The sequence below is a fragment of the Loxodonta africana genome, chromosome 5, assembly GCF_030014295.1.
Source record: "Loxodonta africana isolate mLoxAfr1 chromosome 5, mLoxAfr1.hap2, whole genome shotgun sequence".
Taxonomy (NCBI): Eukaryota; Metazoa; Chordata; class Mammalia; order Proboscidea; family Elephantidae; genus Loxodonta; species Loxodonta africana.
Window position 1 is genome coordinate 102,277,117 of NC_087346.1, and position 26,054 is coordinate 102,303,170.

Below are 26,054 nucleotides of genomic sequence, written 5' to 3' on the forward strand. Positions count from 1 at the left end.
TAGAAGTCTTTGATCAGTAAGTGCTTCAAATCCTCTTCACTTTCAGCAAGCAAGGTTGCATCATCCGCATACTAAAAGCTCTCAATGAGACTTCCTCCAATCCTGATGCCCCATTCTTCTTCATACAACCCAGCTTCTCGGATTATATGCTCAACATACAGATTGAATAAGTATGGTGAAAGGATACAATCCTGATGCACACCTCTCCTGACTTTAAACTACGCAGTATCCCCTTGTTCTGTTTGAATGACTGTCTTTTAATCTATGTACAGGTTCCTCACGAGCACAATTAAGTATTCTGGAATTCTCATTCTTTGCGATGTTATCCATAATTTGTTATGATCGACACAGTTGAATGCATCTGCATAGTCAATAAAACACAGGTAAATACCTCTATGGTATTCTCTTCTTTCAGCCAGGATTCATCTGACATCAGCAATGATATTCCTTGTTCCATGTCCTCTTCTGAATCTGGCTTGAATTTCTGGCAGTTCCCTGTCAATGTACTGCTGCAACCACTTTTGAATGACCTTCAACAAAATTTTACTTGTGTGTGATATTAATGACATTGTTCAATAATTTCCACATTCTGTTGGATCACCTTTCTTTAAAAAGGGCACAAATATAGATCTCTTGCAGTTGGTTGGCCAGGTAGCTGTCTTCCAAATTTTTTGGCATAGACGAATGAGCACTTCCAGCACTGCATCCATTTGTTGAAACACCTCAATTGGTGCTCCATCAATTCCTACAGCCTTGTTTCTTGCCAATGCCTTCAGTGCATCTTGGACTTCTTCCTTCATTACCATAAGTTCTCAATCATATACTACCTCCTGAAATGGTTGAATGTTGACCAGTTCTTTTTAGTACAGTGACTCTGTGTATTCCTTCCATTTGCTTTTGATGCTTCCTACATCATTTAATATTTTTCTCATAGAATCCTTCAATATTGCAAATTGAGGCTTGAATTTTTAATTCAGTTCTTTCAGCTTGAGAAATGCTGAGCATGTTCTTCCCTTTTGTTTTCTAACTCCAGGTCTTTGCACATTTCATTGCAATACATTATTTTGTCTTCTCAAGCTGCCCTTTGAAATCTTCTATTCAGCCCTTTTACTTCATTTCTTCCTTTCATTTTAGTTATTCTATGTTCAATGTCAAGTTTCAGAGTTTCTTCTGACATCCATTTTGGTCTTTTCTTTCTTTCCTGTCTTTTTAATGACCCCTTGCTTTCTTCATGTGTGATGTCCTTGATGTCATTCCACAATTCACCTGGTCTTCGGTCATTAGTGTTCAATGAGTCAAATCTATATCTGAGACGGTCTCTAAATTCAGGTGGAATATACTCAAAGTCATACTTTGGCACTTGTGGACTTGTTTTAAGTTTCTTCAGCTTCAACTTGAACTTGCATATGAGTAACTGACAGTCTGTTTCATAGTCGGCCCCTGGCCCTGTTCTGACCAATGATATCGAACTTTTCCACTGTTTGCTTGCTAATGTTTAGATTCCTTATTAGTTGAAAAGGCATGAATACCAAGTCTTATTTTTAAGCAAACAAATATATCGGGATATGCCCCAACTTACAATCTATAATTAGAAGATGCATAGTCTCCTAAGTGCCTATCTAGCCACATAACAGAGAACACCAAATTTCCTCATCACGTTTTCCAGAGAAGTCTAGAAGAATCTAGTAGTCAAATCTAGTTGTCAAAATCCTGTAGTCAAAAGTAACTTGCAAGGGGAAAGGATATATTAGATAGTGAATAATAAATAAAACAATTAGAGTAGGGCTTAATAAAACAATGTGCTATGACAGTATTTTTTTAGTTCTCACCCTCTCAAACTCAAGGTTTTTGGAATTCAGTTGTTGAGTCATAATATCCTTGCCTGAATCAAGCTTAATGCAAAGTTCTCTAAGAGACGATAAATCATTTAACACTGCTGCCTTCTCTTCTTCCTGATGTCTAAGCTCTTCTTCTAATCGAGACATGGCTTTTGCCATCGATGAGATCTGAGATTCATAAGCGTGATGCGCATTTATGTGCTGAGAAAAGAGAAAGAAACAGGCAAAAAGTTAAAGATAAGTAACCCAATATGTTTAAAGGTTTGAATCTGTGCAGCTACAACCTCGCCTTATAAAAATATGAAAACCAATTTTTGCTCTTGGGATATTTCCTACTATTTCAAGATGGCCTTTCATAATGCTTTATAAAAGGAATTGTGTATAATTATTAATCACAAGAACTATGTGCATTAACACATGTATCTGGACAATGCAAAGAGGAAAATTATTGTGTTGGAATATTGTGAATGAAGGAATTTTGAAGCTACATACAATTCTTCCTTTACAACTTTTATTTGTTATAATAATGCCTTTTCAAGAAAAAGTAATACATGTACTTACCACTCCCAATGTGTCTTTAGTGTAAATTTAGAATTTCGTATATATAAAACTAAATACCTGAAGTCATGTTTAAATTTTATTTAACTTAATATACAATCTCATACAATTTTAATAAATTTGAAACAAGCAAAATTTGAAATACTGATATTCTATTTTTCAGAATTATCCACATTTCAAATTCATCAAAATTGTGAGTAATAAATATAAACTGCTACAAACTCTACTTCTAGGTTTTGGGAAGAATTTCACACTTGAAAAATGAAATCATTTTAATAGACTTTACTGAAATGAAACAACATTAAAAGTCTGTGCTGTGAAGATTTAATAAATTTTAACAGCTTCGGAAAAGTAAATAGGTGAATATTCCAAATATTAATGAACTAATCAAAGTTCCTGAAGACAAACCAAGTAAAAATAGGTAAAAACAAATTTCACGTACAACATAAGAACGTGAACAATGAAGAAGAACAAAAGAATTAAAGGGTTGTTTCTTCTGAGGAATTCTTTTGAAGGTGGAAAAACGTTCCTTTCATTATATATTATATTCTTTTTAATAGAAAACATTTGCAGAAAGTCAATACTTTTCCTGAAAAATGAAGACTACAGAACTATACCAATAAAACAAGACCAACAGTCAATATCCTATATTAATTAAATCCAAAAAACCAAACCCATTGCTGTTGATTCCGACTCATTCAGACCCTATAGGACAGAGTAGAACTGCCCCATTGGGTTTCCAAGAAGCAGCTGGTGGATTCAAACTGTCAACCTTTTGGTTAGCAGCCTGAGCTCTTAACCATTGTGCTACCAGGGCTCCTAATTAAATCCACGGTTTCTATATTTAACTGAACTCCAAATTTTATTAAGAGATTTTTAGTAGACTGTCTTTATGATAAGAACTTGTTTAAGATTCTAGAGCTTTATATAATTCAATAGAAAAAGCTGTATTTTTATTAAACAAAATCATATCATAAAAATACTAACTTCTTTTAAAGGGAGAAGGAATAATGTCTTCAATTTCCTCACCAGCCGCTCCTTGGAAACCCAGTTCTACTCTATCTTATAGAGCCGCTACGAATCAGAATCGACTCGATGGCAACAGGTTTGGTTTTTGGTTTTGGTTCCTGGAATGACAAATTTTTTTAATGTAACAATAATAAGAGGCATAATAATGCTCTCAACGTATACCTGCGTCTATTTATACACAGAGATCTGCAAGTTCCACAAAACTATTTACCTTTTACTATGTAGGATGAAATAACCAAATTAATCTCAAATACATGATTTATGTAACAAAAGTTTTTTTTGTAAATATAAAATGCTACTAAGTTGATTTCAAGGCCCGCAGTTCGACCTAGTACGCGTTACTGAGACTACATGGAGTCAAAGGACAACTACATTTACTGATACGTGAGGAAGAAGTTCTATACCATTCTCCAGGAATCTTATCAGGTCTATTACAGTCTAGATCTATCTAGTCTCACATAAGTCCCAAAATTTGGCAATCAATCATTTTTGCCCCCCACCCTTCCCCAACTGGACTGGACATAGTTTAATGACTCACTGGATTTTACTGTGCTTTAAGTGCAAGTTTATAATTCAAGTGAGTTTCTCATAGAAAAACTTATACACACATTGTTATGTGACCCTAGTTGCTCTCCCTGTGATAGCACATTCCTCCTCTCCACCCTGTATTTCCCATGTCCATTCAACCTCCTGTCCCCCTCTGCCTTCTCATCTCACCTCCAGACAGAAGCTGCCCACTTAGTCTCATGTATCTACTTGAGCTAAGAAGCACACTCCTCACCAGTATCATCTTATGTCTCATAGTCCAGCCTAATCTTTGTCTGAAGAGTTGGCTTCGGGAATGATTTTAGTTTGGGGCTAACAGAAGGTCCAGGGGCCATGTCCTCTGGAGTCCTCCCGTCTCAGCAGACCATTAAGTCTGGTCTTTTTACCACAATTTGAGTTCCGCACCCCACTTTTCTCCTGCTTCATCAGGGAGTCTCTGTTGTGTTCCCTGTCTGGGCAGTCATTGATGGTAGCCGGGTACCATTTAGTTCTTCTGGTCTCAGGCTGATGGCGTCTCTACTTTATGTGGCCCTTTCTTTCTCTTGGGCTCATATTTTCCTTGTGTCTTTGGTGTTCTTCATTCTCCTTTGCTCCAGGTGGGTTGGGACCAATTCGTGCATCTTAGATGGCCACTTGCTAGCTTTTAACACCCCAGATAACACTCACCAAAGTGGGATGCAGAATATTTTCTTAAACTTTGTTATGCCAATTGACCTAGATGTCCCCTGAAACTATGGTCCCCAGACCCTGCTCCTGCTACACTGTCCCTCAAAGTGTTTGGCTGCATTCAGGAAAGTTCTTAGCTTTTGGTTTAGCCCAGTTGTGCTGACTTTCCCCTGTACTGTGTGCTGTCTTTCCCTTTACCTAAAATAATTCTTTAGTTCACTGGATTTTTAATTAGATTATAAGCTCTATGAGCATTTCTGTCTCATTCCCTACTCTATATCTTGAACAGTACCTGTCGTATAAAAGTTCAATAAATTCATTCAGCAAATATTTATTCAGCAATGTCTCTGTGCCAAAGATCAAGTTTTAAAACTAAATATATATTTTTTTATCTACAAACTGTCATTCATAAGATTCAGAGACACTTTACTATGCCATTAGCTAGCAGCTCAATGTAAAAATATTTAGTTTATAGGCACGGGCAAGAGCAGCAGAGATGAACAAACCAGTCAAAGACCTAAAGAAATCAGAACTGAACAGAGCATTTCTACATTTGACCATGATGGAGTGCTTGGTACTGGACTTTTCCTCCCATGGTAATTTACTAGAAAATGTAAATACATATATGTATAAACAAATAAAAAAATTACTTATTTATATATATGTATAAATATATATATTTTACATATATATATATTTTAACTTGTTTTCAGAAATTGGACAAGTAGCACAAGCCACTGATCTTTCAAAGACAAACAGATGAGGTGAACTTTAGAAGGACCTTTGCTTCTTGCCTGGAGGCACCTTACAGGCTGTGGGACACAAAACCGAGCAAAGTACAACATTCACTGATTTAAAATAGATATAGGAATTCATACAGGCCAAGAAATTTGTGGAAAAGTATCACAGAGAAGGGAGCAACACAAAGAGCTTCAGAAATCTATACTGTGTCTCCTTGTATCCTCAGCTGAGTTCTAAGCTGCACACATGTAAACTCCATGAGGCCTGGCGAGGAAAAATACCTGAGAACCGAACAATCCCCAGAGCTCACACAGGCTGGCAGACATCTGAAATCTAATTAGTCAGAGGGGACAGACCTCTACCCAGAGCACTCAGTAGAGACACTGGAAAGGTCATGCCTTAATAAGAGGGCTAAGCTAGCGCTAAAGTCTATTTTAAACCTACTCAAACAAAGCTTTAAGGAGCCCTGGGGGGTGCAGTGGTTAAGTGCTTGGCTGCTAAGTGAAAGGTTGGCGGTTTGAACACACCCAGTGGCTCCATGGAAGAAAGACATGGAGATCTGCTCCCAACCCAGGAAACCTAGGGGCTGTTCTTCTCTGCTATATAAGGTTGCTATGAGTCAAAATTGACTTGACAGCATACGACAACAACAAATAAGTAAGTATACCATGCTTATGGGTTGGAGGATGCAATATTGTTAAGAAGTCAGTTCTCCCTAAAATGATCTACAGATTCAATGCAATAACCAATCAAATTCAAGTGTTTTCTTTCATAGAAATTAAGACGGTGATTCTAAAATTTATGTGACAATACAAACAATATAGAATGGCCAAAACAATCTTCAAAAGATTAACAATGTTGCAGAACTTAAACTACTCCATTTCAGGATTTAAACCTATAGTGATTATGAAAGTATATCGCTGGCTCTAGTAGAGACATTTAGATCAATGGAACAGAACAGAGTCCAGAAACAGACCCGCACATATATAGTCAGTTGATTTTCGGCAAAGGTGCCTACGTAATTAAACGGGAAAGAATATCAACTTTATGGTGGAGGGTCTTTTCAACAAATGATAGAAATGAATATCCTTATGGAACAAAATTAATTTCAACGCACGCCTCACACCACACACAAAAATTATCTCAAAATAGATCATAGGCCTAAATGTAGAACCAAAACTATAAAACTACTATTAGAAATTATAGGTGAAAATCTTTGCAACCTTGGGGTAGGCAAATATTTCTTAAATAGGTACTACCCAGTGGTCCAAATGGTTAATGTACACCGTGGTTACCCAAAAGGTCAGAGGTTTGAGTCCACCCAGAGGCACTTCAGGAGACTTGGAGATCCACCTCCAAAAAATCAGCCATCAAAAACCCTATGGAGCACAGTTCTGAGTTGAAATCAACTCCACAGCAACTTTTAAAATTTTTACATGAGAGTAAAAAATGATAAAATTGGACTTCATCAAAATTTTAAATTTTCTTATCTTTGAAAGGCACCACTAAGAAAAGACAATCACAAACTGAAATGTTCACAATCTATACATGTGACAGAGTACTTTTACCCATCATTAAATTAAGTAATGAGAAGACAACCCACTAAAAAAAATAGGAAAAAAATTTGAACACATACTTTACAAAAGATTTACAAATTTCCAGTATGTATATGAAAAGATGTTAAACACTGTTAGCTATCAGAGAAATGAAAATTAAAACCACAGTGAGATACCAGTACACACTACCTAGAGCAACTCTGAAGACAGATAATACCATGGGTTGAAGATACGGAACAACCAAAACTCTCATACATTGCTAGAGAGAATGAAAAATGGTACAACTTAGGGAAAGTTCTGGCAGTCTTTTTCAAAACTAAACATGTTATGATATAGCATACTCAGGTATTTACCCAAAAGACAATATAAGCCCACACAAAAATCTGTATGTGGATATTTACAGCAGCTCTATTCATAATGGCCCAAAACTGGAAGCAACCCAAATGTTCATCAGCAGGCGAATGGATAAACTGTGTGGCACACTCCCACAGTGGAATACAACTTTGTAAAACCAAGGTAACAGATTTCTAATTCAGGCAATAACATGGATAAGCCTCAAAAACACATGTTGAGCCAAAGAAGCCAGACATAAAAGCATATAAACTGTATGATTCCACTTAGATGATATTTAAGAATAAGGAAAACTAATCTTTAGTGAAAGAAAGCAGAGCCACGGTTGCCTGGGGCACAGGGTGATGAGGGGACTCACTGTAAACGGACACTAAGATGCTTCTTGTGGGGGTGTCTTTTATACCTTGATACTCATGGAGATTCCACAGGCACAGACACTTGTCAAAACTCATCATATTGTACACTTAAAATGGGTACATTTTATTGTATGAAAACTATACGTCAATAAAGCTGATTTAAAAAGAAAACATTATAGCTAATTAAAAATCCCTACTCCAATAAAGTTAGCAAGTGGAAAGGGATGGGTCAAAAGCAAGACTGCAGTTAAATTAACAGGAGAAAATTAGTAACGAGGCTTCTAAGAAAATTATCAGAATCAATAATAAAAAAATTTACCATTAGAACTTGATTTATCAATGTGTACTATTAGGTCACTTCAATGAAGTGTCTGAACATTTTTGCTTTACTATATCATGTCTTTACAAGATAAAACGAATACATTACCTCCTGAATTTCTTTTTCTAATAGGTCCACTCTTTCTCGAAGGTGTCTCCTCTCAGTGTCAATAGAAAGTAGTTCGAGTCGAACTGAGCTGCTTTCTCCCTCAGCTTGATGGGCTTTAACCTCCCAGTCTTCGGCACGGTTATGAAGCATCTGAAATCTATCTAACAAATCTTGATTTTCTTTTTCCTGGTTTAAGTATAATGAAATTGTTTCTAAATTAGTAACTGTCACTCATTGTCACAGCATGTCATAAACACACATACATGTTTAGATTTTTGTTCTTGAGAAAGTATAAGACATCTGTGCAGACACTGTACTAAGATCTGTAGGAAAATATACCAAGATCTCTACTCTCAAATGTTTAAAATCAAAATATGGGAGGCAAAATAAACAAACACAAAAAAGTTAAAAAAAAAAATCTTAAATCCAACCTAAAAATGTGTTTTTCACCTTAGTAGCCATTAAGCTCTCCCATCGTGACACCTCAGTTATATAATTATGAACTCTATTCTTCATTTCCTCTTTTTCTTGCACTGCTGCTTCCAATTCCATTGAGATTTCCTATAAATCAAAAAATTGAAGACAAAATTAAAATAAACATAGTACCTAATGAATATGAGAGAGAAGGGAAACTGTTCCCTAAGTTTTAATTTCAAGTATTTTTTCCTGGTTGATCTTGACTTTTTAACCAAAACTTTACATCTCCCCTGATAGTCCTGACCGTGTAAATCTGCATTTACACCAAGGCCTAGTTATGGTCAGGGTCAACGTTTTTTTGATTCATATATCAATAATATGCTTTATAACGAATAACATTAAAGGTGATTTTTTTTTTAAAAAAACAGTAAGTTATTTAAACCAGGAAAATTTATGGTCTTCTGGGTATACTCAATCCTTTAGCACAACCAGCACAAACAAAACCTGTAACTTTCAGTGTTTTCCATTCTAAAACACTACATTTATTTGCAGGTATATCTTTAACCCAGTGGATGCAAGTATGAATAACTAAAATCTACTATGGGTCTTTAAAATACAGAAACTTTGCCTTGGGACTGATGCTAAGGTCCTCATCCAGAAGAGGATTTCTACCACAGAGAATACTACGCTTCCATCTTTAAGATTTCTACCACAGAGAATACTACGCTTCCATCTTTAAGATTCCTTGCAACAAAGACCAAAATGGTGAAGAGGCTACAATTGTACCATTAGACACCCTGTGACATATATTAGGATTCTAAACCATGTTTTTAAATAGCTTGATAAATGACATTCTCCTTAAAGAATTGTTTATTAATATTTACTAAATTTTAGAAAATATTTGGAGCTTTAAAATTTAGCAATGAAAAGCTACTGTAAAATTATCAAAGTTTACTCATTGTGTTCATACCTGATTTTCTCTTGCCATTGTAGTCAGATCATCTTGTAATCTTCTATTTTCCTTCAAAGATATTTCTCTAGATCGTCCTACTTCATCAAGTTCTTTGTGAGCTGCGTCAAGCTGGCGCCGGAGGCTGCTTACCTCACGGTCTCGGTTAGTCAATGTATCCTTTAGATGACTGTTGTGATATGGAAACAGTAAATAATACTTTTTGAAAAATTGTAATCCATTTTTTAAAAATTGTTTCACTCTGAATTAACTATGCTTAGAATACAAGAAATTCTAACTACTGCACTCAGACACTTATTAATAATTAGGTAATACAGATATTTTAGGTCTCTACCAACATTAGGTAATACAACTAAAATATCTGTATTATGTAATTAATAAGTGTCTGAATGCAATAGTTATAATTTCTTGAATTCTTAGGTCTCTACTAACACCATGGAGCCCTGGTTGCACAGTGGTTAAGACGTCAGGCTGCTAACCAAAAGGCTTGCAGCTCAAATCCACCAGCTGCTCCTTGGAAACCCTAATGGGGAAGTTCTACTCTGTTCTATAGATTCGCTATAAGTCGGAATGGACTTTACGGCAACAGGTTTGGTTTTGGTTTTTACCAACACTATATATACAAAAATAAATAAATAAATAAAATTATTATTATTTTTATATACAAATTAGGAAAACCTGGTAGCATAGTGGTTAAGAGCTACGGCTGCTAACTAAAAGGTCGGCAGTTCAAATCCATCAAGTGTTCCTTGGAAACTATGAGGCAGTTCTACTCTGTCCTATAGGGTCGCTATGAGTCTGAATCGACTCGACAGCAGTGGATTTAGTTTTTTATATACAAATTAAGTTATAAAATAAATGTATTATTCTAAAAGTCAAGTAAGCACAAGAAACATTCAGGTGCCATGAGCAGAACATGACAGATTCAACAGGCAAGTATTTATTAAATATTTAAGCCCCACTACTATGTAAAATGTTTTAAGAGTATCTAATGTACATATAATCAGTGAGTTTCATCTTGAAGTGGCTTACAATCTTTCTGGGGACACCAGAGATAAAATGAAAATTTTGTACTATTGTTCCAGATAGGTTTAGATGGACAATACATTTAAAACTGGCTACTAAAGTAAGTTTCAACAATTAGGGCCTGAGCAGGGTAATTACAGTAGAAATAAAGAGGAAGGAGGTATGTAGAGGGTCAATGAAAAAGAGGAAGATCCTCAGTGAGATGGACTGACACAGTGGCTGCAATAATGGGTTCAAATGCAGCAATGATTCTGAGGAAGGTGCAGGATGGGGCAGTGTTTCATTCAGTTGTATATAGGATCACTATGAGTTGGAACCAACCTGACCACACCTAACAACAATAACGGGTTTGTAAAAATGAGCCTGGTGGTACAATGGATAAATGCTCAGCCGCTAACCAAAAAGCTGGCAATTCTTGGGAGGAAAGATGTGGTGATCTGCTCCCATAAAGACTTCAGCCTAGGAAACCCTATGGGGCAGTTCTACTCCGTTCTACAGGGTCACTATGAGTTGGAATAGACTCAATGACACACAACAGGTATATAAAAGAAAAATTACTAAGACTTAAGTGCTTAGATGTGGATGATAGAAAAGGGGAGAAAGTTAAAGAAAATAACACATTTTCGAGCCAAGGAGACTGAAAAAATGATGCTACCATTTGCTAAATGAACTGCCAAGTTGAAAAAGGCAATACTCCTATTGTCTGACTGCTACTTATATAGTTGATAGATCTGTAGTCAATGAAAATTTTTAGAAAAGCTGGATGTCATTTCATTATTACTTACTTCAAAGATGAATCATACTCTGAGATTGTTATCTTCATATGAGCAATAGTTTTTTCCTACAGAAATTATGAAAATATGTAAGATTCTAAACCATTCACATAGAAATGTCTTTAGTTGCATGTATATAATTTATCACATCTATTCAGTTCAAATCCAACTATATAAATTATGCCATAAAAGAAAGCTCCAAATAAACATATTCCCAAGTCCCAAATTGTACTTCACATATCAGTATGTTTTCACCCACCCTACGAACTTGAATGGTTTGCTGTGATAAGATCTGATAAACAAAACTACATTCTAGATGGGAGAACTTTTCAAGATTCAAATTACTGGGATAAAATGAATTACATATTATCCTTTAAAAAATGTCTCTTTCTCCCACAGAGTGGCTGGTGGGCTCAACCTGCTGACCTTTCACTTAGAGGTCAAGCACTTCAATCACTGTGCCACCACAGCTTCTTTCAAAAATATATATATTAAATATACTAGGTAGTTAATACATTAAATATATTAGAAGACATGGTCTTGGATCTTAAGAACCTGTACATGAGAGATAAGAACTGCATATAGTAAGATAATGATATTTAACAGTCACATACTTTATTAGCTAAGCTTTCTTCTAAGTTTGCAATCTTTTCTGTCTTCTCATCTACAGTCTCCTGAAGAAAGTCTTTTTCTTTATCAATAACACCAATAGTCTTTTTCATTACATTAGTCTCCTCATCCTGTGAAGTCACCTTAAGGTTTAGTTTATCTATAAATGAAAGGAGATGTTTGTTAGAGTAAATTAGGATTAGCAAAAATAATTATCATAGTAATAGATTTAAAAACACTTACCTATCTGTTCTTCCAGTATTTTAATTTGCGACTGGGCTGACTCAAGTTCACCTCTTTTTACGGTAAGTCGGTGCTGATAATCGTCAAGTGACCGCTGTAGCTGCTCATTTACTAGCCTAAAGAGCCAGTGGACAAAAATGAATGATACTCTTCATCTCTGATAGGAATATTTTTTAAATGAGAGATCTTAAAACATATTCTGATTTCTTAATTATCTGATTTTATTTCTTAGAGCTCTTCCAGTTGCATATTATTATTTCTTGCTGTCCACCATTCTTCTTCAAAATGGTTTTATCTTTTCCAAAATAATACAGTATAAAAATTAATTGTATAATCTTTACTAGAGGCTTCCTGGTAGCTTTAAAGCCCTTATTGGTCTCCTAATATATCCAAGTAATTGCTGTAAACCCTCTTTCCCTTAAAATCTATTTCCAAAAGTGGAAGCAAAGAACAAGTCCCGATCCTGTTTTTATAGCGTGGCCTGGCACATCAAAGGATTATCCATAAATTCTGACCCATCGGTTTCTAATTTTGCTTCTTTCCATTCTGACTTTTCTGGTAGGTGGTCAGCTAGAGTTCACAGTAAGCAGGGGAAGCAGGTATTTCTTGTAGTGTAACAGGAATTTAAGACTAAAGATTAATTTCAGGGAACGAAAGGAAGGGCACACTGAGGGCTAGGTGGTAAATAATAAAGATAATTTTACAGGAATCTCTTACTGATCAGTAAGGTTATGTTTTAGAAATAATGTTCCTGGAAACTGTAACAGCAGGAATTTGCTCTCATGTCACCTGGAGTCTTCGGGATGCTTTTATCCCTGACCTAGGAGCTCTTAAACTTGCCTTGCTGGGAAGATGTGGTTCTTTCTGAGGCTATTTATTTATTAGGAACTTCCCATAGGTTCATTTTAGGTTTTATTTGAGGATGGGACAGGGAAGAATATAATAAGGAAGGCTTCACTTACCCACTGCTGTCAAGTCGATTATGACTCATAGAACTACCTAACAGGGAGAAGGTTTGGATTATGAAACTACTACTAAGATGCAACATCTCCATAGAAATGGAAAAATTTTACTGACAATACTGAGGTATTCTACAAGACGAAAGACATAACTCTGATGGTTCTAATATCAAGTGAATGATGACCAAAAAATAGGGAGGAAAGTCAGGCTGAGACTAACTTCTTTAGAACCATTCAACCAAACAGATCCTCAGAAAGACACTAGGTTCAAGGAATTTTACTTTATAAAACTATCTGAGAGGACCAGATGGCTGCACTATACTCAGCTGTTCCTAAAAGCTACGGCTATTGATCTGTGGGGTATGACTATAGGTGGCAAAGAGAGAAGAGAGCCAGCTTATATTCATCATATTGGTACTTTATACACGTTTCATTTATTCCTGACTATTCCATGACTAGGACTATTACACCAATTTCATAGAAAAAAGTAACTAATAACATCCAAGGTCACAAAGGTAGTAGTAAAAGGCAAAGAAAAGGGTGCAAATCCAGGCTAGTCCAGCCTGATATCAATGTTTTATTACACCACATTGCCTTCCATGCAGAGTACAGGGAAATCGACATCCTCTACATGGAAGAGAAAACGTAGGACGGCAAGATATAAAGAATCCTTTCAAAAACAGAACAGCCCAGAGGGATTGTAATATAGAACACTGAGTGGCTGGCAGTGCTTGAAATTCTAGGTGGAAATGTAAAGATCTCTTTACATCTAAGTTTATAAGCAATCCAAAAGTTCAAAAGCGTAAGTTATTACCTAATGAAAGTGGAGTTGATAAAGGAAGACAGGGTAACATCTTGATTCATATGTGGAGGTAGATAACACCTAAAAGTTTTGGGGGAGTCTGAAAAACAGCTTTGCCTTTTCATGTTCTAGTATGGAGGGAAGGGGGCAACAGGGATTACATAGCAGACCTTGAAGACGACTTTTCTGACTGAAGCATTGCTAAGATAAAGGTCTTCTGAATGAAAGAATGGAGGAGTAAACGTTCACAGGGAAGAGTAATTGGGGAACTACCGTATCATTTGTTCATAATGGAGTATGGAAAGAAAAATTTGAGACTCAAGTTCTTAGTGAAAATGAATCAGTTTCTTAGCTTCAAAAGTGCTATAAATATAGCAAAGTAAAGTGACGACTTCCCACCACAGAGGAGAGCAACAGACCTGAACCTAGGTCCCAAGCTCCAGCTCTCTAGTTTCCAGCCATGTGACTGCGTAGGTCTGTCTCTCTCAGCCTAAAATTCCTCAGTCATATTGCCTTACATGGAGGTATGTATGCTGTAATTTTAGGGGGCAAAAAATAATTATTTCCCTTCATGAGGGAGTATATTTTAAACAAAGACAGCATCTTACAGAGTCATTTATAGATAAGAAGAGTTCAAGTTCTAAAATGGAGCTAAAGCTCTAAGAGGGGTAAGTTTAGAATTTTAATGGCCTATTAGAGGAACAAAGAGCCTTGGTGGCACAGTGGTTAAGCACTCAGCTGCTAACTGAAAGGTCAGCAGTTTGAACCTATGCAGCTCCATGAGTTCAGCAGTCCTGGTTTAGGGCTCTGGCTAGTCTTCAAGTCTTGGTTAAAAAAGAAAAAAAAAAAAAAAAGGCATGTCCAGAAGATGGTTCCTAGGCATTCTGGGAGAATCTACGAGCTTTTTTTCCCTTATTAAAAACCCACTGCCATCAAGTTGATTCCGACTCATACTGGCTCTGATGGTTAATGGTATGTGTCGACTTGGCTAGGCTATGATTTTCAGTGGTTTGACAGACGTTGGACTGACTGCTCTTCTATAATGTAGTATAATGTAATCACCTCCATGATGAGATCTGATATAATGTAATCACCTCCACGATGAGATCTGCTTTGAGCAGCCAATCAGTTGAACGGGGAGTTTCCTCAGGGGTATGGCCTACCTCCAGTATATAAATGGATGTTCCAACAAGGCTCACTTTCTTTCTGGATTCTGCATCTGACTCATCATCATCTGACCAGCAGCTTACCATCCGACCTACCAATTTTGGGTTCATCAGCCCCTGCAACCATGTGAGTCAGAAGAAGCCTCTAGTCTGACACTTGATGGGATTTGGGACTTGCCAGCCTCCACAACAGTGTGAGCCATTTCCTTGAATTAAATCTCTGTATGTGGAAACCCTGGTGGCATGGCAGTTAAGTGCTACGGCTGCTAACCAAGAGGTCGGCAGTTCAAGTCCACCAGGCGCTCTGTGGAAACTCTACGGGGCAATTCTACTCTGTCCTATAGGGTTGCTATGAGTCAGAATCGACTCAACAGCACTGGGTTTGGTTTATATATATTTATATATATATGTTTCACTGGTTTTGTTCCTCTGTAGAATCCAGCCTAAGACAGTGACATTATAGGACAGAGCAGAACTGTCCATCAGGGTTTCTAAGGCTGTAATCTTTATGAAAGCAGACTGTCACATCTTTCTCCCAAGAAGCAGATGGTGGGTTTGAACTGCAGACCTCTCAGTTAGCCGCAGAGTGTTTAATCACTGCACTACCAGGGCTCCTTCTTTCCCTTATTGTTGTTAGGTGGCATTGAGTCAATTCTGACTCATAGTGACACTTTAGAAGAGTAGAACTGCCCCATAGGGTTTCCAAGGAGCAGTGCTGGATTTGAACTGCCAACCTTTTGGTTAGCAGCTGAACTCTTAGGTAAGGGTTATTTGATAAGAAATGGTTATAATTCTCTCAGCAAATAAATACTTCTCAAGGGAGACAGTTATATTTGGTTTTCTGAATTCACCGAAACAAATTCTAGTATAATAACTATTATCAGCACAACTGATACCTATTGCCATAATCATAACTCTAACTAGAGTGCATAAGCCATTTCCAGGAAAATTTACTAAAGCATTTATTTTATCCTGGATTAAGTATATAATCCTCTGGTTTTGAACAAGGTACACAAAGACTTAGAATAACGTGAACTGAAAATAATCTGACAGTATTTTCAGTCATAGGAGTCTAATTGTTTACAGCCTCATAAAATAGTGAGGATTAAGGCTGTTTACTATGGGGTTGATTGAAAAAACCTAGTTGTCTAACTGGACAGGAAACAATTTATCTTCAAGCAGAGGTTGGCAAACTATGGCCTGTTGCCTGTTCCTGTAAGGCTAGTTGTTAAGAGTGGTTTTTACATGCTTAAATGATTGAAAAAAATTTCTAAAGAAGATTAACATGAAAATTATATGAAATTAAAATTTCAGTGTCCATAAATAAAGTTGTATTGGAACACAATCACACCCATTCATTTATGTATTGCCTGTAGTTGTTTTCATGCTACAAAGGCAGGGTTGAATAGTTGTTAACAGAGGCTGTATGGCCTGCATACTCTAAACTACTGACTATATGGCCCTTTATAGAAAAAGTTTGCGATCACCACTCTAGAGGCTGGCTGGCAAGTTCTAGGGGGCTAATAGACCATCTTTTCTGGGTAGAGAGAAGTTCCCTTATAGCATTATGGAATTTTGAATTTTAGATAAAATGCCACGTCTCATTAAATATTACAATTCAAGGGAGACAACTACCATTTACTTAAAGAATAGTTAGAAAATGAGATTTTATATTGTGTCCTCTGATCCTGGACCAAGAGACCAGACCAAAGATGCTCTATTTGGACGAACTGAATCTGTGCTTGTTACAGAAAACCCTGTTTGGTGGCACTGAAATTTGGTGAAAATGCTTGACTCAGGAAGAAGATGGGTCTTTCATGTGGCAGGAAAAGGAACATATGCCTAATCTACCTGAGTATCAGCTTCGTAAATGTTTCCACATCAAGGGAATGGAAACATGATGTGATTACAAGGACAGCAAGACTTCTATTAACCACATCGAAAGTGGTATAAGTTTTGGATAAAATGGCTTCACTTTTATAAAGTGCTTTGTGTTATGGTTTCTACTGCGTTCACCTTCAGATCAGGACCCTACGGCCTGATTTAAGGTTCTACCCACATTTACTGACGTGGAGAGTGTGACGGACGCACTTCCCTAAGAGACAAGATAAGTCATACCTTCTGTTGAAGCAAAACAAAGTTGTGAAAGCATGCAACTTCCCCAGGTTACGCAAGGTAGAAAGAGAAACCCTCATTGCCCCCTCCTATGGGACTGTAACCGAATAACTCCCAGGTGAGAGAAGTGGCAGACTGAACTCACAAGCGAAAAGAACATTAGTATAAGAAAGAAAACTCCAAAGGAGCTGTAGGCTACAGGATCCAAGAGAAGGCATTCTCCTGAGGGGAAAGGAGAGTTGTAGCTATAAGCTGAAGGAAAAGGCAAAACAGATTAAATGCCAGATCCATCCAGTTAGAAACAAAAGAAAAAAAGCAGACTAGTAATTCTGGGTGACAGAAGTATACTATCGTATGCCGGACCTAAATATAGACACAGACCAGAAGAAGAGGCTGGCCCGTCCAGCTCTCCTTCATAGGGTGTATACAATTCGTTGCTGTTGAATCAATCCCGACTCATAGCGACCCTACAGGACAGAGTAGAACTGCCCCCACAGGGTTCCCAAGGAGCGCTTGGTGGGTATGAATGGCTGACCTTTTGGTTAGCAGCCAAAAAAGGAAAGGAAAGAAAGCAGCTTTTACCTTAGTTCTTCCTAAAGTCAAACCTGAAGTCAGGGTAGCAAAAAAGCAAAAATCGGAGATGCCTTTTGAGTCGCTAATACGGCATTCCTTAATTAACTGGGTAGTGGGGGAAGCTGATAGGAAAGGGATGTGAAGAACGGAGGGCCCTTCTATATTTCAGTGAGTGTGAAATTAACAACCTATTGATGAAAGTGGCAGTCATTTTAGACAAACTTAAACTGTATTAATGTGAAATATTCAAAAAGGAAAGGAAAGGGAGGGAAAGAAGGGAAGCAAGGAAATGAAAAAAGGTTTCTGAAAATTATTTTTGGATTTAAATTTCCTATCTTTCTGCCTTGACTCCAAAAGCAGTCTCTCCATTTATAGTCACCCAACTCCAACTGGTCTCACTTTACCCACCCCTAGATGTCCCCCCTCCTACCACATCCATCGCTTCACTAGCATCATCGGCAACCTGAAATCCACAAGTCCTTTTTCCTTCTGCCACAGCCTGACCAGACTGCAATCCTAGGTGATACTAAGCATCTGCTTTCTCTGCTCCTGCTCCCAGGCTGCTAAATATTACTAGAGAAATAACACATAAATATGCAGATTTATGGCACTGTTATAGCGCTCTGTCAAGTTGATTCCAACTCATAGCAACCTTATATGACAGAGCAGAACTGTCCCATAGGGTTTCCTAGGCTGTAATCTTTATGGGAGCAGATGGCCAGGTCTTTTCTCCCATGGAGCCACTGCTGGGTTCAAACAGCTGACCCTTGGGTTAGCCGCTGAGCACTTAACCAGTGTACCACCAGGGCCTTTATACCTCTGTTGCTGTAGAGTCAATTCCAACTCATAGCAATCCTTAATTTATGACACTAATTCATAAATTTCCAACTTTAGCTGGATTGTACATTAATCCTGTCACTACTTGTCCATAGCTGGCTCTCCTATACTCCCCACTATGATTGTGAGGTACTGTAAGAACTGAAAATAAACCTTTGAAAATGAAAATTAGAACCTCCCTGGTGACCTTAGGGAGAAGGGTTCCATATCTTCATAATTCTCAGAAAGTATGCCCCCGCTCATTTTATAGCTTGACCCTATTTCTATGACTTGTGGCATAGCTGCACTACATGAGTAAACACACAATATGCAGAATTTTTTTTTATTGTACTTTAGATGAAGGTTTACAGAACAAACTAGCTTTTCATTAAACAGTACACATATTGCTTTATGACACTGGTTAACAATCCCACATGTCAACATTCTCCCTTCTTGACCTTGGGTTCCCTATTACCAGCTTTCCTATCCCCTTCTGCCTTCTAGTCCTTGCCCCTGGGCTGGTGTGCCCTTTTAGTCTTGTTTTGTTTTACAGGTCTGTATAATCTTTGGCCAAAGGGTGAACCTCAAGAGTGACTTCATTACTGAGCTAAAAGGGTGTCTGGTAGCCACACTCTCAGGGTTTCTCCAGGCTCTGTCAGGCCAGTAAGTCTGGTCTTTTTTTGGGAGTTAGAATTTTGTTCTACGTTCTTCTCCAGCTCTGTCCGGGACCCTCTATTGTGATCCCTGTCAGAGCAGTCGGTGGTGGTAGCCAGGCACCATCTAGCTGTACTGGAATCAGTCTGGCAGAGGCCATGGTAGATGTGGTCCATTAGTTCTTTAGACTACTCTTTCCCTTGTGTCTTTAATTTTCTTCATTCTTCCTTGCTCCCAAAGGGGTGAGATCAGTGGAGTACCTTAGATGGCTGCTCATAGGTTTTTAAGGCTGTAGATACTACTCACCAAAGTAGAATGTAGAATATTTTCTCTATAAACTATGTTATGCCAGTTGAGCTAGATGTTCCCTGAGACCACGGTCCCCACAGCCCTCAGCCCAGCAATTTGGTCCCTCAGGGCGTTTGGATGTGTCTATGGAGCTTCCCTGACCTTGCCTTGTACTAGTTATGCTGGCTTCCCCCGAACTGTGTGCTGTCTTCACCAAAGTTACCACTTAACTATTGTCCATTTAGTGTTTTTCCATCCCCACCCTCGTAACCATCAAAAATTGTTTCTTTTTGTCTGTAAAACTCTTCATGAGTTTTGATAATAGTGGTCTCAAACAATACTTGTCCTTTTGTGATTGACTTATTTCACTCAGTATAATGCCCTCCATATTCATCCATGTTGTGAGATACTTTGCAGATTCATCTCAATGTGCAGAATTTTTGGATTACAATTGTCTTTCCCTTCAAAATTGAGCAGAAACGACTGCATTGTCTTCGAGCACTTAGTTTTGCACTGGAGACTACTGACATATACCTGGCTGTCTTTTCTTCCTTTATAGATAACTGTTTTGGTTATCCGTCTAATCTAGACAGTTAAAAAAATTTTCAAATCCGTGAGATAAAATTTCACCAGGCTCATGGATGTGATTAATGTTACCAAATTCTACATGTAAAAAACAATGAAATGGGAAATGTTTTGTCATGTGTCTTTTCACCTCCCAAGAAAATTTCACCAGATACGTAACTGTAGGTCTTGTTTCATTATGTTTGTTTGATAATGTGGGAGCCCTATGATATATGGTCTCCACCCTTTTCTTTCCCAATTATTTCTGTGATTCTCACTTCTGGTTTGTTTAGTTTACTACTTATTCTTGGAATTCTTAGTTCTAGTGTACTAGATCTCTGTCTTTTTTCTCATTATTGCTTCTTTTTATCCTTCTGAGTTTTGGGTGAATTTGTTGTTTTCTATTTCATTAATTCAGCTTTCTGCAATATCTAATCTACTGTTCACAAACTCCTTCAGTTTTTAATTTGTCAGTCATTTTTAAATCATTACAATTTTTTCTGATCTCAAATTGTTACGGCTTTGTGACTGATTAGTTTCATAGATGCAAAGTCTTACTAACTCTTACAGTGTGTAATTTAGAGACAGTTTCTCTGATTCTTCAGAGTAATCCCTTTCTTCTGAATAGTATCTTTTTACTAAATTTGCAGCTACCCAGTCCAGAGAAAGCCTAACTTCAATGGCCTTTTGTTTCCTTCAATCTTCTGTATTCTAAGTTGATTAATGGCTAACCAAAGATCCAATCATCTACAGGAAAAGTTATGCATTACTGTATCTCTCTCACCCCCATACAATTAGCCATCCAATTCTTTTGATTTTATGTAAAACATGTCTCCTAAATCTGGCCTCTGTTCTCCAAGTTTTTTGCCACTGCTTTAGTCCAGACCCTTAGTCTCCATTGTTTGCCATTAGTCTCATTAAGACTCCAAACCCATTTTCCACATTTCCACCAGAGTTTGCATTCTAAAAGGTCAAAAGTTTCTGTTTGTTTTCTATGTTTATAAGGTAAAATCCAGAAACTGCTGCTTATCATAAAAAGTTTTTCATAACCTGACTCTACACTGTAGATACAGCCTATTTTCTCGTACTGACCTTACCATTCTTCAGACACATCCAGACCCTTTAAGATCCTGTATACGCTTCTCCTTTTTCCTAAAATGGAGTTACCAACTTTCTTCGCTTGAGGATTTCCTGAACATCACTGGAAATCCTGCTTAAACATTACCTCCATGGGGATACCTCCTTAACTGCCAGACTATTAGTTCCTCTGTCCTGTGTGTATCTCCATTTCTATGAAAGAGCATTTAGCACAGTACATTATGATGTATCAGTGTACACATCACAATTGAACATGACTTCCTTGAAGGAAAAGTTTATCTTCTTCATCTTTATAATTCTAGTGTCACAAGAAGCATTGAGCCTTGTGACACAGAGTAATGACTCCATAAATATTTGTTGACTAATTAATAAACAATAATACTAAAACAAAAGTAAATTCTGTGTGACCAACACAAGAAAAAGTACGTAGCTACTTGTAGCATCCAATCAAAAGGTTTCTTCATAGTTAAGTCATTCTGTATGCCCTCCCTAACACAAAACCATCACTTCAAAATTCTTCTCTACTTCATATTATTTAAGGAGTCATCTGAGAGTATAAGAAAGCAATAGCACCTACACTAAAATAGTAAATATCCTCTTAAATAACAAAGGAAAAGGAAGAAACCAGGATAAAAGGCAAGGAGCAGAGAATAACATAAAAATATCTCTGGAGTTCACACGGAAACAAAGGTAAAGGGTCAGGGGATTTCTGTTAAGTTAGAAAGTAAAAAGAAAAAAAAGATGGATATACTGAATTTACATTACATCGAAAGGTATATGAGAAGGAAAATGACATAGGTGGCTAAACATTCTGTGATATTCAGCAAACCTACGCTATGAGGTATAAATGATCTGAAGTGCTTTTGAAGGGAGATTTTCGAAGGAGGTAGGTATGAAAACCTGCCTGCGATCACATTAATCTATGAATGCTTTAAAAAATATAGATACTTGAAACCCACTCAGATTCACTTAATGAATCAGAACCTCCAGCGAGCTGCCCCTAAATCTATACTTTTCAAAAGCTTCCCAAGTGATTCTGCTGCAAGGCCAACTTTAAGAAGTGCTGCTCAAACACCCAACTCAAAATGATCGGCTTATGAATCTACATAACCACAAATATGTTCCCAGAAGTGAAATAACAAAAATTTCAATAAACTTACCTAAGTGAGTTCATCTCTGTTTTCTGATGAGATGAGTCACCAGCAACATGGCTAAGTTTCTGAGCTTGGAGTTTTACTTTGTTCTCTAATGATTCTATTGTTTCGTTCATTATTAACACTTTTGACTTTAATTCACATTTTTCATTTTCAAGCTATAATTTAAATTAAAAAAAGTTAATAGGTATATGTCTTTTTTCCTTAGGCATTCTTTAACAGTATTTCTGGAAGAAACTAAAGAAATAAATTAGACTTATTTAAAAATATTTTAAAAGCAGTGATACACTTTAGGTTCAAGGTGTCAGAATGGGCATATACACATTTATACACCCCCTTCAATATGATTTAAGTAACAGGAAAAATACAAAAGAATATATCCAGCCTCTTCCAACCTGAGGCCAGAAGAACTAGATGGTGCCTGGCTACCACTATCCACCGTTCTGACCACGGACACAACAAAAAGTCCTGGATAGAATGGGAGAAAAACGTACCACAAAACTCTAATTCTTCAAAAAGGCCAGACCTACTAGACCGAGAAGAGACTAGGGGAACCCCCAAGGCTACTGCTCTAACACACCCTTTGAATTTGCCACTGAAGCCAATCCTGGAGGTCACCTTTCAGCCAAATAACAGATTCAAACCCAGAACCCAGTGCCGTCGAGTTGATTCCGACTCATAGCGACCCTATAGGACACAGATTGGCTTATAAAATAAATAATATCACAGGGGAATACCGTGTCCTTTAAACACTCAACTATATGAGACCAGATGGCCAACATTTACCCAAAAGCACAGATGAGAAGGTAAGGAGGGGAAGGCAAGGATGAATGTAAACAGAACATGCAGAAAGGAAATAATGAAAATGCTGACACATTGTGAAAATTGTAACTAATGTCATGGAACAATTATAAAAATTGTTAAATGGGAACCTGATTTGCTGCACAAATGTCCACCTAAAACACAATAAAATATTTCTAAAAAAGAAGAAGAAAAAAGAACATATCCGTAACAGCAATGAAAATAGGTAAGGAAGCCATTAGCAGAACAAAAATTTTGAAAAAACAGTCAGTAGATATGACTGAATTGATGGAAAGAACACAGCAGAAAAGACTGTAACCCAAACATAAAATTGGCAAGACTTATACAAAGAACTATAATTTTCCTCAAGGGCATAAAAGATAATCTGACTTAATGTAAAGATACACCATGTCCTTTCTACCACTGTGGGACTACGATATTGTAAATATACCAAATCTTCTACCAAATAATTGTAAATTCAATACAATTCCAATAAAAATCCTAAGAAAGCTTTTTTTTTTTTTTTTTTAAAAAAAAAAAAAAGGAGTGGCTTTAATTTCATAAACTGACTCTAAACTTCGTTTAGGAAAAAGGAAAAGAGGAAATATTTGGGGAGAGAAGAATGCTTCATAAGATATAAAGATACAAGATATAAAAACAAACTAGAAAGCAACTGTAATTAAAACAGTATGGATTTCACATACAAATGGACAAACATGTACGTGAAACTGAACAGAGTAAAAACACTATGTACAGATGTAAACTCAGAAAAGGTAGCATTATAAGGTACATGGGAAAAGGATAAACCCTTAAAAAAATGGGTAAGGAGAACTATCATTGAAAGACAGAAAGCTAGCAAGAATCCTACTTTATTTCATATACAAAAATAAATTCTAGATGGAAAATAACCTATAAGTGAAGCTCAAAACCAAGAAATATAAGTCTTTTAGTCAAAACTGTGCACTGACATGTTTTATCTCCTCTCCCTCTGGAAACACCACTAAAATGGGAATAAAGGAATAAAAAAGGTACGAACTCATAAGGACAGAGAACAAGAAAAAAAAAAAAAAGAGTAAACAAATGACTTCACTAACTTGTGGCAGAATAGTGATTCAGAGTGGAAAAAATTACAGTCTACAGCAGTCTCTCAACTTAGGAACTACTGACATTTGGGGCCAGGTAATTCTTTTACCTGCCCCTTAGACTGACAACCAAAAATGTCTCCAGATAGTGCCAAATGTTCCCTATAAAAATCCAAACCCATTGCTATCAAGTCGATTCCAACTAATAGCGACCCTATAGGACAGGGCAGAACTGTCCCACAGGGTTTCCAAGGCTGTAATCTTTATGTAAGTAGACTGCCACATCTTTCTTCTGTGGAATGGCTGGTAGGTATGAACCACCAACTTTTTGGTTAGCAGCTGAGCGCTTAACCACTGCGTAGAATTGACTACAGTTGAGAAGCACTAATCTAAAATGACCACTGTATGGAATACCAACAAGTAGCCAACTTATTTACTGAGAAGAGGCTCAACATTTAGAGGTATGAAGTAGAGGGTAGGGGTCAGGAAGAAAGTCAAATAGGAAGACTGGTTGAAAGTCTGTATACCGGGACCCTTAGAACTGAGGTATTTCTTACCTCTTTCTAGAAAATATTCTTAGAAATACAACCAAAAAAAAGAAACATTAAGAGATAGAGGGAATCTCTCAGAAAAGAGAAGATAAAGGATAAAGGATAAGAACTTTAGATTATCTCTTCAGGAGGCCTAAAACCAACTAGTAAAAGTTCTAAAAAGAGAAAACAGGAATATAGAAGCAGACATCTCAAAGAAAGTTGTAAGACAATGGAGGACAGTATTCAAAATTTTTAGTGAAAATAATTTTCCAATCTATATTTCCATATACCTAGCCAAATTCTAAACCAAGTATGAAAGCTGAATAAAGACATTTCCAGACATGTAGAGTACCAAAAAAAAACCAAAAAACAATTCTCCCAGAATGAAGGAACAAACCAAGAAAGAGAAAACCCTGGGATTCAACACAAGAGAAGGGAAAAGGGAAAGTCTTAAGACAACAGCTACTGAGAGACATTAAGTCCACAATGGAGCAGGAAGACTGAAAGCTCAGGAAGGGAGTCTTCAAGGAAAAAAACCAAACTGGTATGTCTGAGTATTAAAAAATATTACTGATACCATGCAGCAGAGATGTTGAAGCATTTGACAAAAATTAGTGTAAGTTTAATGAAAACAAGGTTTAAACAAAAACAGAAATGCAATTTTTAACTCCAGGAAAAAGAAACTCTACAAGAAAAAAAGGCATGGCAGTGCTGTAACACTAGGCTTAGCAGTGAAAAGCCAGGGGTCAAGGTAATATAAACTACTGAAGTAAGCAAAGTATGTAATAAAACTGTCTTGAGGGAATGGTGAAAGAAAGGAAGAGGAATGCTAAGCCATCATCTCCTGTCAAGGAAAGTCACAAAACAATGCTTATTTGTATCAGTAAAGTAAGACTAAGCTGTATATACACATTGTTTACAAACAAGAAGGTAAGCACCAGAAGAAAGAGTTAGAGAGTTGAGGATGGCAGTTTTGAGGACAAGGAAGGTGGGAAAGGAACTTTTTTGCATTAAAAAAGTCAGAATTCCTTGCATATATCTTATACAAATAAAGAGTACATGTATAGGCTAAAAAAAGTAAAAATAAATATGTGTACATCCATCATCTGGCCTATAAAAATATACCTAAATCTTTAAAACTACTTGTGAGCAAATCTCAGTCTCTTCCCTCAATCTCTGCCCACAGTAACCTCTACTCTGAATCTTGCATTTCTCATTTCTTGCTTTTATTTAGTGTATCACATTTGTATGAATCGCTAAACAATACTGTTTAATTTTGTATGTTTTTGTACTTTACATAAGTGGAATCATACTCCATGCTTTCTTCTGTGACTTGCTTTTCT

At 36.9% G+C, this 26,054-nt stretch overlaps 1 protein-coding gene across 5 annotated transcripts in view; it reads right to left on the bottom strand.

The window, feature by feature from the left end:
• The window catches only part of CEP135 (centrosomal protein 135), a 92,762-nt gene that overhangs the window by 15,735 nt on the left and 50,973 nt on the right, over positions 1 to 26,054 (bottom strand). For 3 of the 5 annotated variants that reach the window (XM_064285770.1, XM_003415888.4, XM_064285768.1), the window contains 8 exons: positions 22,302 to 22,453; positions 12,107 to 12,222; positions 11,869 to 12,023; positions 11,267 to 11,322; positions 9,456 to 9,624; positions 8,519 to 8,629; positions 8,069 to 8,254; positions 1,830 to 2,039 (listed from right to left, as the gene is read on the bottom strand). In XM_064285770.1, the coding sequence (XP_064141840.1) occupies positions 1,830 to 2,039; positions 8,069 to 8,254; positions 8,519 to 8,629; positions 9,456 to 9,624; positions 11,267 to 11,322; positions 11,869 to 12,023; positions 12,107 to 12,222; positions 22,302 to 22,453 (1,155 nt within the window). Of the gene's footprint in view, positions 1 to 1,829; positions 2,040 to 3,383; positions 3,524 to 8,068; positions 8,255 to 8,518; positions 8,630 to 9,455; positions 9,625 to 11,266; positions 11,323 to 11,868; positions 12,024 to 12,106; positions 12,223 to 22,301; positions 22,454 to 26,054 lie in introns of those variants that run through there. The other 2 variants (XR_010322098.1, XM_064285769.1) reach the window with 2 other exon arrangements.